The sequence below is a fragment of the Trichosurus vulpecula genome, chromosome 8 (assembly GCF_011100635.1).
Source record: "Trichosurus vulpecula isolate mTriVul1 chromosome 8, mTriVul1.pri, whole genome shotgun sequence".
NCBI classification, from domain to species: Eukaryota; Metazoa; Chordata; class Mammalia; order Diprotodontia; family Phalangeridae; genus Trichosurus; species Trichosurus vulpecula.
The window spans coordinates 31,985,621-32,002,307 of record NC_050580.1 but is presented as its reverse complement, the minus strand read 5'-3'; the positions used below and the strand labels follow the sequence as shown (position 1 = coordinate 32,002,307).

The 16,687-nt window shown below is 46.2% G+C and overlaps 1 protein-coding gene across 2 annotated transcripts; it reads right to left on the bottom strand.

The window, feature by feature from the left end:
- Window positions 1-685: 685 nt before the first annotated feature.
- Window positions 686-15,340, bottom strand: LOC118829999 (kinesin family binding protein). 2 transcript variants are annotated; one of them, XM_036736861.1, is made up of 7 exons: window positions 14,882-15,340; window positions 11,504-11,602; window positions 8,955-9,034; window positions 8,417-8,600; window positions 5,905-5,995; window positions 4,027-4,136; window positions 686-2,131 (listed from the first exon to the last, which is right to left on the bottom strand). In XM_036736861.1, the coding sequence occupies exons 1-7, from the start codon at window positions 15,320-15,322 to the stop codon at window positions 1,253-1,255; spliced, it is 1,884 nt and encodes a 627-aa protein (XP_036592756.1). In that variant the 5' UTR covers window positions 15,323-15,340; the 3' UTR covers window positions 686-1,252. The 2 variants fall into 2 exon arrangements, with proteins under 2 accessions (XP_036592756.1, XP_036592757.1); XM_036736862.1 differs by having other exon boundaries at window positions 5,911-5,995.
- Between the last annotated feature and the right edge of the window lie 1,347 nt (window positions 15,341-16,687).

Sequence of the window (16,687 nt, the reverse complement as noted above, 5' to 3'; positions counted from 1 at the left end):
GAGGCGGTACTCTATTGGTAGGGCAGCACTCTCTCCACTGAGAAAGATCACACTCTCACATCCAATCTCCTGGGCTGTTCTCATCCATGTTTTTCTATAAATGCTCCCAAAGCAGCACCCAGTGCTCTGGAGGGTGCCTCCTGGGCTTTTCTCTCAGTTAAACTTACCTGGTTTTGTTTATAATAAGGATGTCATCATGGGTATTTGCTTCTCTTCCTACAGATCACTTATGGGTCAGCCTACTGGCCACAGAATGAATGTTTGTAGATGGTCTGAGTCCTGAGGGATTCCCAGCAACCTTTCTTCCCTTTCCCAGCCTAGTCATCGCAAAAGCAGAAATGAGCAATTTAGGACCAAGGGTCATTTTGCATTGTTTCCTAGGACCCCATAGCTCCCAAACTTGAGGTCCCCCCTCCTGGTGATGGCCTGCAGACAGTGATGCCGCTGCCAGGCCCACCCTCAAATTGCCTGCAGTCTGGCAACACCTGCTGGAGCTTGTACTTTGCAGACACAGCTCCAGTCACCTCTGGCCATGACAAGGCATCAGGGCTTCTCTGGGGGTCTCAATGTGATGACTCTCTGGATTTTTTCACAAGTTATACATCTCTAGTTTGAAATAACAGTGTTAACTACAGGACTGGAAACAGACCGGAGCGATGAAGACGACAAAAAGTAACTAAATGAATACTGTTAGTGAAGCAAGTCTGTTTATTACATCCCTAGTAATTTTTTCCTATAGTATAGACAAAGAATTTTACAACATACAAAATAAATTACAGGTTAGTTATCATAAAATTGTAATGGGTAAACATGTCTTTGGGGAGTTAGGATTCCAGAAGGAGGAACTGCAGGAAGCTCATGGGTTTTTTTTCCTAGAAAACTGTATTTCTTTTAAAAAATACAGGAACTTTTGTCCACCAGCCACATCAGCCAGAATCTTCCTTTGAGTCATCCTGTGAGTACTATTCTGTAAGTTAACTCACATTTAGAAAGTGGATCTTGTGGTGGAAGAAGATAAGGCAGGAAAGCTAGGAAACAAGCCATCTAAAACACCAACCACAAGTTTACCAAAGAAATGTACACAATCAAAAGAGAATCATGAAATGGTTTTACTGCCAAGTGAATGGAGGAGAGCCCTGCCTGGAGCACTAGCTGCGCTTCTCTGCTCACTAGAGGCAAGGACCTGCAGACGGGCCTGGGGCTAACAAGGACACTGCTCTATTGCACATTCCAGGATGGGCAGGACAAGGATTTAAGTAAAAGGGCTCAGCTTGGCTCGCAGCCTCTCCATCTTGGCTGGAAGCAGCCCGGCCATCTCTTTACTGAGCTCTAGCTCAGTCTCTACAGCATGCACAGCCTCGGGGTACCTCTCACAGTAGTCGACCAAGAACGTGTAGTATTCCAAGGAGGCCTGCATGTTGTCTAGCTCCTTCCTACCATCAGAAGTGATGAGTTTGCCATAGAGCCGAGCAATGTGGAACTTGGCTACCAGAGCAGGGCGGAGAACGTCTTCCCCGAGCTGCTCTGGAAACACCTTATTGGGGTCCTTAAGGGAGTCTAGGAAGAGTTCGTAGTACTTGATGGCTGACTGGGCCAGGGAATTGATTTTCTTTATCGTGTGGGAATCGAGCTCCTCTAGCCTGTTGGCGATGGCCACCTTTAAGTCCATCATCTCATAGTAGGTGTGGGCGAGCTCAAACTGGAGCTGCCGGTTGATCAACAGATAATACTGTGGATTTAGGTCTACAGTGAGGGGCTCTAGCATGTCTATTCTCCGCTTGTGCATCTTGCAACGCCTCTCATAATCCTCTTCAAAGAATGCAAGCACCTTAAACAGAGAACTGTGGTCTTGGACAATTTCGATATGGTCAGTGATGTACCCATCAACCTGGAAGTACTCTTTCGCCTCAAAGACATAGTTCTGGCCCACTAAAAACACCTCCCTGGCTTCCCTAAAGTCCAACGGGGGCACGCAGGCCACTTTCTCTTCCATGGCCAAGATGGCGTCACACACATCACTAGTGCCAAAGAGCACCACCTTCTTCCTGCCGTTCTCCTTCTCATCCTCCTCTCTTTTCCTCTGAGCTTTAAGTTCAGACTGTTTATCGAGGTCGAGCTCTCCTATGTTGTCCTGAAAGGGAAGAAAAGCACAAAAGGTAGGACCCTCATCTGCTATCATCTCTAACAATGTGAATCTTTTTTTTCCTTACACTCCCCAACCACTAACACAAAAGATGTAAAACTTTCCCCTAGAACAGGGACGGGAAACCCGCGGCCTGAGGCCACACGTGGCCTTCTAGGTCTTTGGGTGTGGCTTTTGACTGAGTCCAAGTTTCACAGAACAAATCCTTTTATTAAGGGGGTTTGTTCTGTGAAGTTTGGATTCAGTCTAAGGGCGAAACTTGAGGACTAGAGGCCACATGTGGCCTCCAGGCCTCAGGTTCCCCACCCCTGCCCTTGACGATGTTAAGAAGTCAAGCAGAGGCAAAGTATTTAATTAAACAAAGGGAAAAAAGTAAAGAAGCTTCTTGGACAATATGATCTATCCTCTAGGTCATTCTCTAAAGATTCACCTACCTGTTATATAGCTCCTATTTCCTTCATTCATCTCCTTCTGAGGAGGGATACTATAATTACTGTGTATACGGTATGACTATTTACAAAAAATATTGCAGAAATATAAAATGATCTTCTCTAATATGGGAAGAAAAAGAGGATAAAGTTGACTAAACATCCAGAGCTAGGGTGACACTTTTTCCCCTGGGCCTCAGTTTCTTTTTCTATAGAATAAGTGGGTTGGAATGGTTGATTTCTAAAGTCCCCTCCAGCCCTTATTCCTGCAATCCTTGGATGAGAGGAGGGTAAAGAAAACTGAAGCTGGTAAGGAACAGTGAAAATTTTAAAGCTATCCCTCCCCCCCCCCCCAAAAGGCCTAGTATAATAAGCCCAATTAAGTAACTGAGCAGGCAGGTCAAGGCACCCAAAATATTCACTGCCTTAATCTGGCCAAGACATGGCTTTCAGGAGTGGAAAAGCCAAGTGACATGATAATGGCTGAGGAGCATGTGGTGTTCCTTCACACATCAACAAAGCCAACCTTACCAGCACAGGCTGGATACTGATGCTCTCCTCCAGGACATGCAGACCAATGAGCAAGGCTCCATTTAAAATTCAAGAGACTAAAAACCCTTTCAATTCTTTCTGAACACCTTCCCCTCACTAGTTCACCCAACCATATCTCTCAAATGGATCTTGCAGTCCTTTCTCCTCAATAAAGTCTCCCTGGATTGAAGTCAGTGTCCTCTGGCCCCACCTGGGCAGACACGGGGCTCCAAGAACCACTGTCCAGTCCAAATAAGCCTCACTCCAAAGTTCACCTCTGCTGTATACATTATATCAAGTGTCCAGAGGTTCTCTTGGCTTAACATTTTTATTCTGTTCTTCACTGTATTCATCCACATTCTAACTAGTCGTTGCCTCCTGGAGCTTCCGCAGATTCTCTTCTTTTTTGCTTCCTCTTTGGGCCCCTCTCCACCTCAGCCCCCTGACCTGCTCAGCTCCCTTTGAGGGGCTCATAGCCCGAGGGCAGAGCCTGTCTCTTTGTTTCTATTTGTCCCCCAGAGCTCGAGCCTGGCACATTAAATTCTTGTTCACTTGAATGTCTGTCACAGGTTAGGTTCTCACAAAGCAGGGACCATTACTGTCTTCCATTACTTACTGCCAAACTCTGTCACTAGAAACCTTACCTTTGGGGAGATGCTGGGGAATCATGGAAAGCACTGGATTATTTCCCAAACGCAACAGAGCCTGCTCTTTTTCTCCTTTTCAATTCTGGACCCTACTCACTGTCTAGTCACAGCATCTATTCAAGGCCAAGACACAGATCTCTGGGCTGCCCATGTCTGTCCAATAAGCACTTGGCTCACCCTGGGTGGGTCACCTGGCCAAACTCTTAGGTGATTACAGATCTTATTTAAGAGGCTCTGCACCCTTAAACACAAAAGCAGCTCTTTTTGTCAGTCCTACCTCCAGAGAGGCCTGTGCATTCTGCAGGAGATTCAAGCAGTACTTGATCCAGCATCTGGCAATTTCTGCTTTTCTTTGACGAAGATCTTGTTGGTCTTGTTCTGTTTCAGCTGATAAGACACACGATACAAGGCATCTTTAAATTCACAGGGTAGCTGACTTTCAAAGTGCTATGCATTAAGAATTTTAATCAGGCATCTCAAACTACCTTTTTTAGCCTTCCAAAAAAAAAGATCAATCCTCACTACATCCAGTGGAGGTTGTTAAAACTGTGAAAGAAAAGCATCCCAACTATTTTGTCTATTAAAGGTACCTCCACCTCTTCCGAATCTGTAACTTGTCCCTATTTGTAATTAGAATTTCTTTTTGTGCAAAGGTCAGAAAGGAATTTTTAACAGTCAATACCCTACAAACTAGCATATTTTCTTTTAACCAGGTACCAAAAAATTGGATCCTATCACTATGAATTCAATGAACTAGTAAAAATTTCAACAGAGAAACACTTTTAGGATGAGATCATGTGTTTGGTGGTAAAGTGATTATGACATTCTTACTCTTAACCTTGGGCCTAGTAGCAATGGAGGCAAAGGGTTCTGTAAAGATGAAACCGATGAAAACTAATGAAGTAATAATCTGACCCATGCCCAGGGTAGAATAAAGGTGTGTAATTTTCTCTTCTCTAGATTTGTGCTTTTTGATAACTTCATTCTTAGAAACAAAATAGTTTTTACATCCTTTTACATATCCCAATTCAACCATCTGTGTCTATTACAAAACTGACATTCAATGAATGTCCTCGGAAGACCTAGAAAAGCCCAGTCTGAGGATCCCAGAGTTGGCCTATAGAGTCCATAATGAAAAGGAACCCTCACAGGACATGCATATGGTCACTCAGCTTTAGCACAAGAACTAGGCCACAATCTCCTGAAGGAGTCCATTCCGCTCTTGAACAGTCCACTATTAGGGAGTTTTTCTTGAGATTAGGTCTAAATTTGCCTGGTTTTTTTAACTTCCAACCACTGTTTCTAGTGTCCTCTGAGGACAAGCAGTCTTTGGCCAAGGCCTAATCCCTACTCCATGTAACAGTCCTTTAAATCCTAGAAGACAACGATCACGCCTCCCCACCCCTGAGCTTCTCCTCTAACAGTTAAACATCCCCAGTTCTTTCTATGGAAGAGACTCAAAAACTACACCAGACTTTTTTGTGATTAAGATCTCTTAATTCTTGCCCAGTGCTGATTTTCTCAAAATACTTTAGAATCATCTAAGGAGTAACTCTTGCTTGACTTTATAAAAAGCTTAGTCTTTTCTGCTACAGAAGCAATTTGGTATAATTAAATGTCAGGAGCTATATATAGTGTACAGGAATTCTGGCCTCAGAGTCAGAAAGACTTGGGTTTACATCCCACTTCTGACCCACACTGGCTGTGTGATCACAAACAAGTTACCGAACTTCTCAATCCATACATAGTAATTGAGCACTTTGAACTGTGCTAATAATCACGAGGCATAAAAAGAAAGGCAAAAACACAGTCCTGGCCCTCCACAAGTTCCCATTCTAATTGGGGAGAGAACATGCAAATAGTAAATGCAAGAAACATACAGAGCAGGGGAAAGGAAGCTCGTAGGTCACTGGCAAAAGCACAAGCATGTTCTCCAAGTCTGAATATTTACTAGATAGGTGAGAAAAAGGATCTTACTTCCAAACTTAAGGATTTCAGTTTAGAAGCGACTCAAGGGACACTACTACTACACAAAAAACCTGATCAACATATTATTGCAACTGCCAACTGACAAACATACCCTGATTTCTGATATGTTATCTTCATCACAGTTAAGGAAACACTTTCGAAAACCATGTAATATAAAAATACCCACACTCACTGTCTTCTGTCGATGCAGTCTGTTCGGCCTGGCTAAAGACGACACTTGCAGCTGATAAACAATGCCTGGACTCCATAAAACATTGCTATGAGAAAAGCAAGCAACAGTGAAATGAGATTTGAATTTCTAGACTGGCAACTACCAAAAGAACATGCAATCTTTAAATATAGCTAGAGCAATAAAATCTACAAAAAAATCCCACCAAAAAAGCCTCTTTTTCAGCACACAAGATACATTCACATGTTACAATCTCTCATTTGTTTGCCTGGGTAAACAACCTCATGAAAAAATTCCAGTATAGTCTGCTAAACATGATTGAGAATACAATCTAGAGGAGGGCTTTTTAAACTGGAGGGAAAATATTTTCATACCATACCATAATTCAAGATAATTGGCTTCCTTTGTATTCCTACGCATTTTATTTTATGCATTTAAAACGATGATTCTGATGGGGGAGGCGGGGGGGGGGGCCCCACAGGCTTCATCCAACTGTCAAAAGAGCCCGGAACACAAAAATGATCAAGAAGCTTTGGTGCAGAGGCCACAGACCTCTAAGCGGGCGGGTGGGGGGGGGGGGGGGGATGACGGGGACGGGGGACGGGACTGGAGAGGGGTATGGGGCTAAGCAGCTGCCTAGCCCCTCCCTCCACCTGCATTTGGCTTCCCTATGAGGAAATCTGTCCAGAGCCCTGGAAAAAGCATCTCATGGCTGTGTCTTAGATTTTGGGGGTTCCTAAATCCCATGCCACTCTCTGAAAGATTAAAGAACAAAGCAGCATCCAACTTAATAATAATTTGAGGGCATAAGAGCATGGGAAAAAAAGGAGCTCTCCTTGTGCTAACAGTGAGTGGATAAGAGATATTATTAACCTTTATCCAAACTAATCCTTCCTCCATTAAGTCCTTTAGTCTAAATTACTAAAAGGTTAATCCAGACCTGCCCTTCTAGACTAGATAAAGGGAAAAGTGAGCTAAATTTTAAAACTAAACCCCCTGCTCTTAACATACAAAGAGGTACACTCTGATAGCCAAGTACTTCCCTCCTCTAACCATCAGAGAGGCCAGGAGGATCTCTATCTAGCGGGGTTTCAAACAGAGATGTATCTCACACGGCTCTGAAAGGCCACTACCCAAGTCTGGAAAAAGAAATGATCTTAGTAACAGAATTCAAGAATTTGTAATTCAAAAACAGACACTGTAACTAGAAAACTAGTTTTAACTACCTCAAGATTACCAAGGAATTCTCCACAGTGACATGCTGGCCAGAGGAGCACAGCAAGTCTCTGAATGACATGTGACAGCTTCTGCTGGTAAGCATGACACCAGGGCAGCCACACCTGCCCTCCACAGCTAAGCTGACACCAGCGGGTGACATAACCAACTCCCCACACCCTTTATAAAACAAGAGCTACTTTATTCTACAATAATGGATTTTCAAGAGGAAGCTCAAGGGTAGCCGATGTAGGGAGATATTAATCTGGATTTGATCTTCAGTATTAAATACAATGTCCCAAAAGTCTTAGAGCTGGAAACTGAGGCTCTGAACTAAGTGTCTTGCCCATGGTCACACAGTAAGTGTCAGAGGTTGGGTTAAAAATCTGTGAAGGAGGCAGTTTGGGACACATGCAGAGGCTTAGAACACTAAGCTAATGTACCAAAGGACCTGTGGTCCTGGGCATAGTAACTTATGTGGGAGGCAGTATTTAAGACTCCCAAGGACTCCATGACCTGGCAAATGAAGCCAGCTATGAGTGAGTCCAAAAGAGAAACTTCACAAATACAGTGAATTGGAGATAAGCTGAGATCATTTCTTCTAGTTGTAAAAATTATCAGAGAGAAGCTAATTCTCAAAATAACCGAAAAATATTACACTATTTATCAACTTCCTTTTGAAATTCAGACGATAGTTGTTATAAGATTAGTTTCCTAAAGAGCACCCATAAATTCACAGATAAAGCTATTTCTGCAATCAAGATAAAAACTCAATTTAATATTTCACTAAACCAAACTTTAGAAAATGATCTTTACTCAAGTGACTTATCAAAGGATAACAGAGTAGTGACAAAGAATCTTACAGACTATCTAGTCCAACACCTCAATTTTACCAATAAGGAAACTGAGAGGCAGAGAGGAGAAAGGGAATTGTCCAAGGCGACACAGTAGGTGGCAGGAGTAGCATTTGAACTTTGGTTCTCAAAAATGTAATGCTCTGTCCCTCCCCACCAGGCATCATAGATGATACAAGGTCACAGTATGCTGAGGGGCCCCTTTCCATCCAGGCCTGGAAGATCAAGGAAATAACCAAGCCCTAACATTCCCCGAGCCCAGCTCCCTGCTTTACGCCTTGGCCAGGAAGAGGCCCAGGCTAGACTCATGGCGTGGTCCCCATCAGGAATTCTTACTAAAGGCACAAGAAAGAAAACAGAGCCCTGGTTTCTTTCCTCAGGACCCCATGTCAAGACCACCCAGAGCACCCACTGTGCTAAGCCTTCTGGCAAAGGCTTACCTTATTGATGTAATATTGGGATAAGGTGGCAGCATTGATTGCCCACTCTACAGGGTGATAGCCACTATATTCCAGTTGGCGTTTAAGGGTGGTGTGGCAATACTGAGCGGCCTTCTCGATCATTTCCAAATGTTGATAGACTTGAGCCAAGTAATACAAGGTATGAGTATACGCCTTCTCAAATCTGTGATGACAAAAGGCCATGAACAGAGAATCACAGAACTGCAACGGTACAAAGGAACCCTAGTCCAAACTCTGCCCAAAGCAGGAATTCCACCTGTGACATCACTGATAAGAGGGATACCAAGCATTTCCACTTAAAAACCTTCAACAACAAGAAATTCGCTCCACCCGGGAGGTACCCATGTCTGGAACCACCTGACCCCACCCCCCCACCCCCCCACCCCCCCCCCCCCCCCCCCCCCCCCCCCCGCCAGTCACCTCTAGGGCCCAACACAAAATGAATCGCTTGTCCACACTGAAGCACATGGCTTGCTGAGCTTCCCTGAAAGGTCACTTGGGACCCCTGAACACCCACCTTCTGGATCTCTCCTGCTCTGTAAGCTTCTCTTCCTCAGCCAAAAAGTGCTCATTGGGATCAAGAGGAGGGTTCCCAATCTAGAAGAGGAGACTCTTTGTGAATAGCAAGCTCCCTCTTCTGGTGAAAAAGAGAAACCCCAAAGTCTTAGGTTCTCTTCAGTCAAGACCATAACGCTATGAAACCCACAAGAACATCTCACGCAATTTTACTCAAACCAAAGTCTATGAGAAGAGGAAACACTACTGTGTCCAGGGCTTTGTTTCCAAACCCCTCAAAGTCTGCCCCTGCTTAGAAACCATCACAGAACATCTTCACTGCCTGGGCTAGCCAGGCTCCCCAAGTCACAGCTTAGGAATGAGTGCGGCAATGATTCCAGTGAGCAAATCCCCGACTCCGGCTCTTTCTCACACATTCAGAAGTGGAAACAACTGATGGACAAGACCTTACATGGCAATACCATTTAAAACTGACAATTAGGAAAAATTAAGTCCAATTACTCAGTCATTCTCAGCTTCTCCTCCAATAAGGGGCAAACGTATATCCCCCTTTCCAGAATAAAAAGGGTTTTTCACTCTAAGATTCCCTCCTTGGGATGACCCTGTTCATTACATCCCCCAACAACAGAGTGTTTCATCTTTATTTTGTCCAACTTTGCTTTTGCTAGTACACAGCCATCACTGATGCACCTTAAACTGGATTAACCTGCCAGCTCCAAGCAGTAACCCTACCCTTTTCTGAAAGAAGCCTATCCTGCTGATGGGAGCTCTGAACAGATTTCTAATTCAGCTCCTATGCTGACTGAAGCCTCTGAAGCAGGAAAGCATTGCTAAGGCAGGTCACAATGGACAAGTCAGTCTCCAGAGGCCCGAACAAAGGCGCTGCTGTGGCAGCACTATTCGACAGCTCTGTCAACAATTCAGAAAACTATTTAATATGCATAAGACCTGCCTCGTTGATGGGGACATACACAAACACAATAACCTATGTCATGTCTATCTTTTGCAAAAACACCCCCCTCCCCAGAAAAGTCAAAGCAGCCTTTCCCTCACCACTCTCATTAACTGGTTCCCTGTTTTCCTACCAACACGACATAAGTGAAAAACAAGACTTTACAATGTATAGTCATGTTCCCACATAAATTCAGTGACATAAGGAAATACTAAACTCTATTTAAATGTTTTTCTCTATACATGTAAATAGAGTCCTGACATTTAACATTGTAGAAGATTCCTTAGTTTATGTGCATGAAGCCATTATTAAGCATTTTGCTGGGGTTTTTTGCCTTCCTCAAGAGGTACAACCGAACTGGGGGTGGGGGGGGGCGGGGGGGGAATGTCATTTGAATTCCATTTACAGCTTTGACTTTCAACCATTCCTTCTTACCAAGAGGGTTTTTTTTTTTTACTATAATTCCATGTTACACAGCTCGTCCTTTAGATTACAAAGCTTTTGTAGCACCTTAAAAATCAGTGCCTTGGACTGACCAATTCCATGCCGATTGTTATGTGATCTGTGATTTCACTTGTGTGAGAGATCTATCTTCGAATCCCTCCTAAGAGCAGTCAGGAAATCTCCTTTCATTTGTAAAGGACACTCTTCAATACCTACTCACATTCAGGGTCTTGGATCTGCTGCTTACAATGACCCGATGAGATAAACAGAGAGCAGTGCTGCCATTTCACAGATGAAGAAAGAAGTCACAGAATGTGCTCAAAGGCATATAACTAGTTAGCATCTCAAGTATCCTGATCAAGGTGCAGGTCTCTGCACTATGTCACCTCAACTTTTTTAAGAAACGTGTGATTCTTGTGTGTACTCTTATTTAAAAAAAAAACAACACAAAAATAATGAAATTATGATTTTTTTTTGCTATCACTAGTATGAAATGTGTTCAGTGTTCATTCACAACATCAATAACTGAATAATACAAGTATCTACAAAACCACTACAAACAATACAAATGTAAACTCAAACTGAAGTTATACATATTTTCTAAAACTTGAATTTGAAAATAATGATGAAAATAAAGGAGGGATTTCTATCCTTGGTTCTGAGAAATAGTTCTCCAATTATTTACGCTATGCCCCCAAATTCTCAAAAAGATTAATTAAAATTCACCTTAATGCAGTTGTTTACAAGCTTTCTGAAACTGTGACGTCCTAAAGGTTTCTGATAATACAATACACGTTAATTTGCTCTCTGTAAGCACAAAAATTCTTAATGTAAGGCTGAAAAAAACAATTCAGAATTTTTAGATCATTAGTGGGGCTAACAGTAACAGCAGAGAATCCCGCCATCATATAAATTCCTGTTGCAGACATAATCCATCACCCTCCAATCCTGTTGAAGGGGGTGTACTTACTAAAATATCAGGAAGACACATTGTAAAACTGCAATGTCATTCATTAGCTAATCCATGGCACGACATTCACAGCAGCTAATTAGCGAGGCTCCGGGGATCTCCTGAAGTCTCACCAGAACATTTTTTTCCTATCAGTTTCTGACTAGCTCACAGGTCAAAAGTGATGCCTGAAAGCTTCCCATACCTCTTTCATATACTGATTGTACAGTGCTTCTGCAGACTCCAGGTAACTCTGCGCGGTCTCAATTTCGTCTCTCTCAGACCACAGGATACCCAGATTATTCTACGTTGAAAAGAGACATGAATTACGATTCAGAGAAAACGTTGCACATTTGTACTTAAAGTCACTTACATGGCATTTGAAAATACACCCGTCAACTGCACCAGTGCTGGACGACTCTGAAATTGACAACTCATGCCTGGAAAGATGAAGCAGCAAAGTTGCTGCTTCCACGAGGTCTGTGGAATCTCTTAGATTCCAGCATGCAAAGCTGGAAGGAACTTTTGAGGTCACCTAATCAGGCCTCATTTTACAGATGAGCAAATGAAGGCCCAAAAGGACCAAAGTCACTTTCCTAGGGTCAGACAGGCAGGAAGTGGAGGAGCCAGAACACCCAGGGCCTTTCTGCTACACCACACTGTCTCTTGTGTCACTTTAAGAGTGGTCAAACCTGGAGGAGAGGAGGAGGTGAAACCCTCGAGTCACTTCTAGTCTAATGCTCCAAAGAGGCCCAGCAGTAAACCCTGACAAATATGCCTTCTTACCACATTCTACCTGGTAGGTTGTAGATGTCATGTTTCCTCAAGTGGATTCTAACTCCCCTGATGTCCAGAAAGTGTTTTGGAACTGCTGTAGCAGCAGGACGATTTGTGCTCTGTTTGAAAATCTGCTACAGGCATTCGAGTACAAAGCAGGCAAGATGTGTCTGCCAACACAGCACCGAGGCTTCAGACGCTGTCACTGCCCCACACCACTAACCCAGGGCACAGACTCAAGAGGTGGCCACAATCCTCAAGACATCAGTTAGTTCCAAAGGAACAAGGTTGTAAATGGCCAATGCCTTTCAAATCCTGACTTCTCCAGTGTTCCAGACCCACACTACCACAGCCAAGACTTGTCCTACTCTATTTTAAACCATATTAGACAATAAATTCTACAAGTGAAAGGACTGCATGAACCACCACACCAAGAGTCCAGAGGATGGGCCAGGAAGGCTTCCCCAAGAGGTACAACATACAAAGGACATAAAGGACAGTCAGGACCCAGATGTGCAGAGCAGGACCCCCTCTAACTCTGACATTATGTAATGGGAGGGCCATTCCAGAAATGAATAATGAGCACTGGCAATGAAGGAACAGATTGATCTTGTAGTTGTAAGAAGGGTCTATTATAAGAAGAGTGGAAGATACGGTTGGAAAAAGAAAAACAAGTTAGAAACTAATGAGGTAGAGCCCTGAATGTCAGCAATGATTTGTTGTCAGAGGCAGGAACCCCAAGGATTCTTACCGAGGATTCACCTAAAGTTTCCAAATGAAACAAGACATCTCTTGAGCCACTGGCAAGACTGTTTTATTTGTCCACTGGAGCTTTGAGACTTTAGTCAGTCAATCAAAATCTATGAAGGGCCAACTCTGTGCCAGGCACTATGCTAAGTGCTGAGTATGCCAAAAAAAAAAAAAAAAAAGCAAGGAACTCATCATGTAATAAGGAGACAATATTCAAATAAATATGTACAAACAATCTATACATAGAATAAACTAATTAACCAAGGGAAGGCATTCCAATTAAGAAGTTTTGGAAAAGGCTTCCTATAGAAGATTGGTTTTTAGTTGGGATTTAAAGGAAATCAGGAGGAATCCAGGATGAATCCCAGGTCATAAGCCTAAGGGTGGTATTGTCCTTGAAGGTGCTGGGGAAGGGGGATGGGGGATGGGGAAGAGAAGATAAGTAGCCAAAACAGTTCACATCAAGTTGTCAACCCTCTGGTAACACACCCTCCCCCAACTGACTGTGCATCAGACTTTGCCACCAGGCCTCATGAGGAATCAGGGACTTTGACAATAATTTTTAAAGTGTGCCCCTCTTCCTTGCATTTTTCACTGCATACAACTGCCAACATTAAAACATTCTAGGATTGACAGCTAGAAGAAACCTTAAAGGTTATCCAAAGAAGAAACTTTTAAAGTCAACTGTTTTGAAGGTCACTTCAAGAACTTTTGAACTCTGACCCAAGTCAACTCCATGCAACAATGAAGCGTGTGGTCCAAGTATGGGACTAAGAGGAACAAAGAATGTCAGGGTGGCCAGGCCTCTGAGAACAAGGAACAACAGGGTCTGTAGAACTCCCAGGGTCAGGGCACCAAGGCTTTTAAAATAGAGAATGTCAACCCGAGAGGGAGCCTAGAAATCACTGAGTCTTAACCTTCCTTTGTGTCATGATTCTCCTCTCAAAATGAAGTTATTAAATGCATAAAATCAAAGACAAAGGACTGTAGAAAAAACCAATTATACTGAAATATAATTGTCAAAAAAAATTTCTTAAAGTTCACAGTCCTCAGATTAAGAACCACTGGCCTAGTTCCTTCACTTGGGAGAGGATTTTTAAAAAGCACTAATGGAGGGAATGGAAAGGATACATTAGAAAATGAACAGCAATACTGTCTCTAGCTGCACTCACAGGTCCCACCCAGGGTGGCTGCTTGTCTGGCTTAATCCCCACTCTGTGGCCAAGGTCCTGGGGATGGCAAAGAGCGGGGTCTTCATGTCTCCTGACTGGAACAGCTGCGACATGGGTAACCAGAAGTCCCACCTGTCACTTTGGGCAATCTTCTCTCCTCTGAATCAGAATTGTGTCACCTGGTCGGTCCCTCAGGTCTCTTCTAGATCTAAGATCCTAAGTCATGTTACCTCCCTGGGCCTTAGTTTCCTTCTCTGTAAAATGAGGGGGTTGGACTGGATGGCTCCTGAGGTCCCTTCAAGCCTGGCTCCTGGATGTACTCATTTCCTCTAGGAATCGGGAGTGGGGGTGCGGTAGGTCAGCTAGGTGGTGGTGGTCCATCGGTTAGAGCACCAGGCCTGGAGTGCAAAAATCTGAGTTCAAATTTAGCCTCAGGCACTTACTAGCTGGGTGACCCTGGACAAGTCACTTAACCCCATTTTTCTCAAGTTTTCTCATCTGTAAAATGAGCTGGAGAAGGAAACTCGGCAAACCAGTCCAGTATGTCTGCCAAGAAAACCCCAAATGCGGTCACATAAAGAGTCAGTACTGAAAAATCTAAACAATAAAAAAGTACAAGATGGGGTATCTCTCTCTTTACACTCCCTACCCCTCCCTGGATGTTACAAGACATGAAGGCCCAGCGGGTATGGAGGGGGTGGGGGTGTGTCTGGCCTCCAGGGCACCCTCTCCCCTCCACCACCAGACTCTAGGGAGGAGCCTCCCTCTCTCCCCTCCCCCCATGCAGGCGCAGGGTCACAGCTGGGGGTCTTCCCTCTCTCCCCTCTCCCCATGCAATCTCAGGGTCACAGCGGGGATCCCCTCCTCCAGCCCCCGGGTCTCACCTGGGCCTGCAGATGCAGGGACACGGCGGCGGGCTCGAGGCGGCTGCGGCGCACCAGGCGCAGGCAGTTCTGCAGGTGCTCCTCGCCAGCCGCCAGCTCCTCCGTGTCGATGTGATTGAGGCCCAGCTGCAGCTCCACGGCGGCCAGGCGCACGGCCCGCGCGCTGGGCTCGACCCCGGCCCCCAGCCCAGCGCGCTCCGCCTCCGGCCCCTCGTCCGCGCCCGGGCCGCCGCCCCCGCCCCCGCCCCCGCCGGCCTCCTCGTCCTCGTCCTCGTCTGCCGCGGGACCCAGCAGCGCCTTCACCTCCTGCAGCAGCTCCCGGGCGCGGTACTTGGACTTATACGGGTCGTTCTCCGGGTCCTTCTGAGACTCCACCTGCGACAAAGACAGCGACGCCCGGAACTTCTCGCAGGCCGAGGCCCAGGCCGCCGGGGTCGCCATGACGCCTGCCTCGTCCGCCCGGCCACTGCCCCTCGCGCCCGGCCCCGCCCGCACCACGCACGCCGCGCACACCTCGAGGGGCGGGACCGCGCGGGCACGCCGGCCAATGGCGGGCGGTGCCCGAGCGAGGGGGCGGAGCCTCCGCAGCAGGCCCCACCCCCCGGCGACCGTCGCCATGGCGACACAGCTGCGCCCGCAGAGAGTCTCCGCTCCCTCCCTATCTTCCCTAGTGGGACTGCGGCGGGGCGGGGGGGCGCCCCTACGCTGTGACGTCACCGCTCCTTTGGCCCGAGCTGTTCCGAGGCGTCCCAAGCCGACCGGCCTTCCCCCCACGTGACTTCCCGCCGGGCGCTGGGAGGAAGGGGCCTCAGGACCGGGTTCTATTCTGCGCACGCTCATTGGGTGTCAGCCGTGGGAAAGGCTCGGTCCAGGGAGACCGGGCAGGGCGGCAGCTAAGATACAAATGAGCTTCCATTTTTACTTATGCATGCCTGTATGCAGTCAGTCAACAAGCATTTATTAAGGGCTTGCTGTGTGCCAGGCACTGTGCTAATCAAAAACACCGTCCTGCTCCCCTACCCCAAAATTACGATGGCTAGCATTTATGTAGCGCTTTAGGGTTTTCATAGCGCTTTACAAATGTCTCCCCTCTAGGAGGAAGGGGCGTTTGCTATCTCAGAAGTGATGCAGAGCTTAAGTGACCTGCCTTGGGTCGCAAGCTCGTGTCTGAGATCTCTTTCGAGCTCAGGTCTTCTTGACTCCAGGTCCAGCGTTCTGTATGCTGCGCGCCAAGCGGGCACTGTAATGCGTGCGTGCGTGCGCTGTGTCAGTAACTGGGCACGTGCAACGTGTGTGCGTGCAGCCTACAGCCTTTGAAAGGCGACTGGAGGGAAAGCATGACCAGGGAAGTTGAGGCAGCGGGGAGCCCCTGCCTAATGGCCTCTCCTACGGGGTGCCCAGCGGCTTCCGTCTGGTCCTGGGGAGGACTCCGGCCGCTGGGCAGTGCATTGGAGCCGGAGCAGCCCCCTGCAACGTGCGGCGTCCCTGGTGAGGGGGTTGAGGGCCTTCACTGCCCCCAGTCCCCAGCAAGGCGGGTCTGGCAGGACAGCCCGGTGCTCAGCGAGGCCCGGGCTGTGTGTCGTAAGTCTGCAGAGGCCGGTGCGAGCCAGGAGTTTGAGAGGGAAATAAAATGTGTTTAGTATGTGGACTCCGCAGAGGGATTAATTGGAAGCCTAGGGCACTGCTCTAGGAGAGAGGCCCTAATTGGGAGGATTGGGGGGTGGAAATGGAGGACGCAAGAATCCTAGCCCTAGAAGGTGCCAGTTTTGAAGCCCAAACCCAGAGCTGAATTTCACTAACACCAGG

Excerpts from the sequence above, each read along its gene's own strand:
- LOC118829999 (XM_036736861.1), bottom strand. The coding sequence starts at position 15,322 with ATGGCGACCCCGGCGGCCTGGGCCTCGGCCTGCGAGAAGTTCCGGGCG. Across the intron at positions 8,601-8,954 it reads GAGCAGGAGAGATCCAGAAG|ATTTGAGAAGGCGTATACTC; the intron begins GTGGGTGTTCAG and ends TTGTCATCACAG. Across the intron at positions 5,996-8,416 it reads CCCAATATTACATCAATAAG|CAATGTTTTATGGAGTCCAG; the intron begins GTAAGCCTTTGC and ends CTTTTCTCATAG.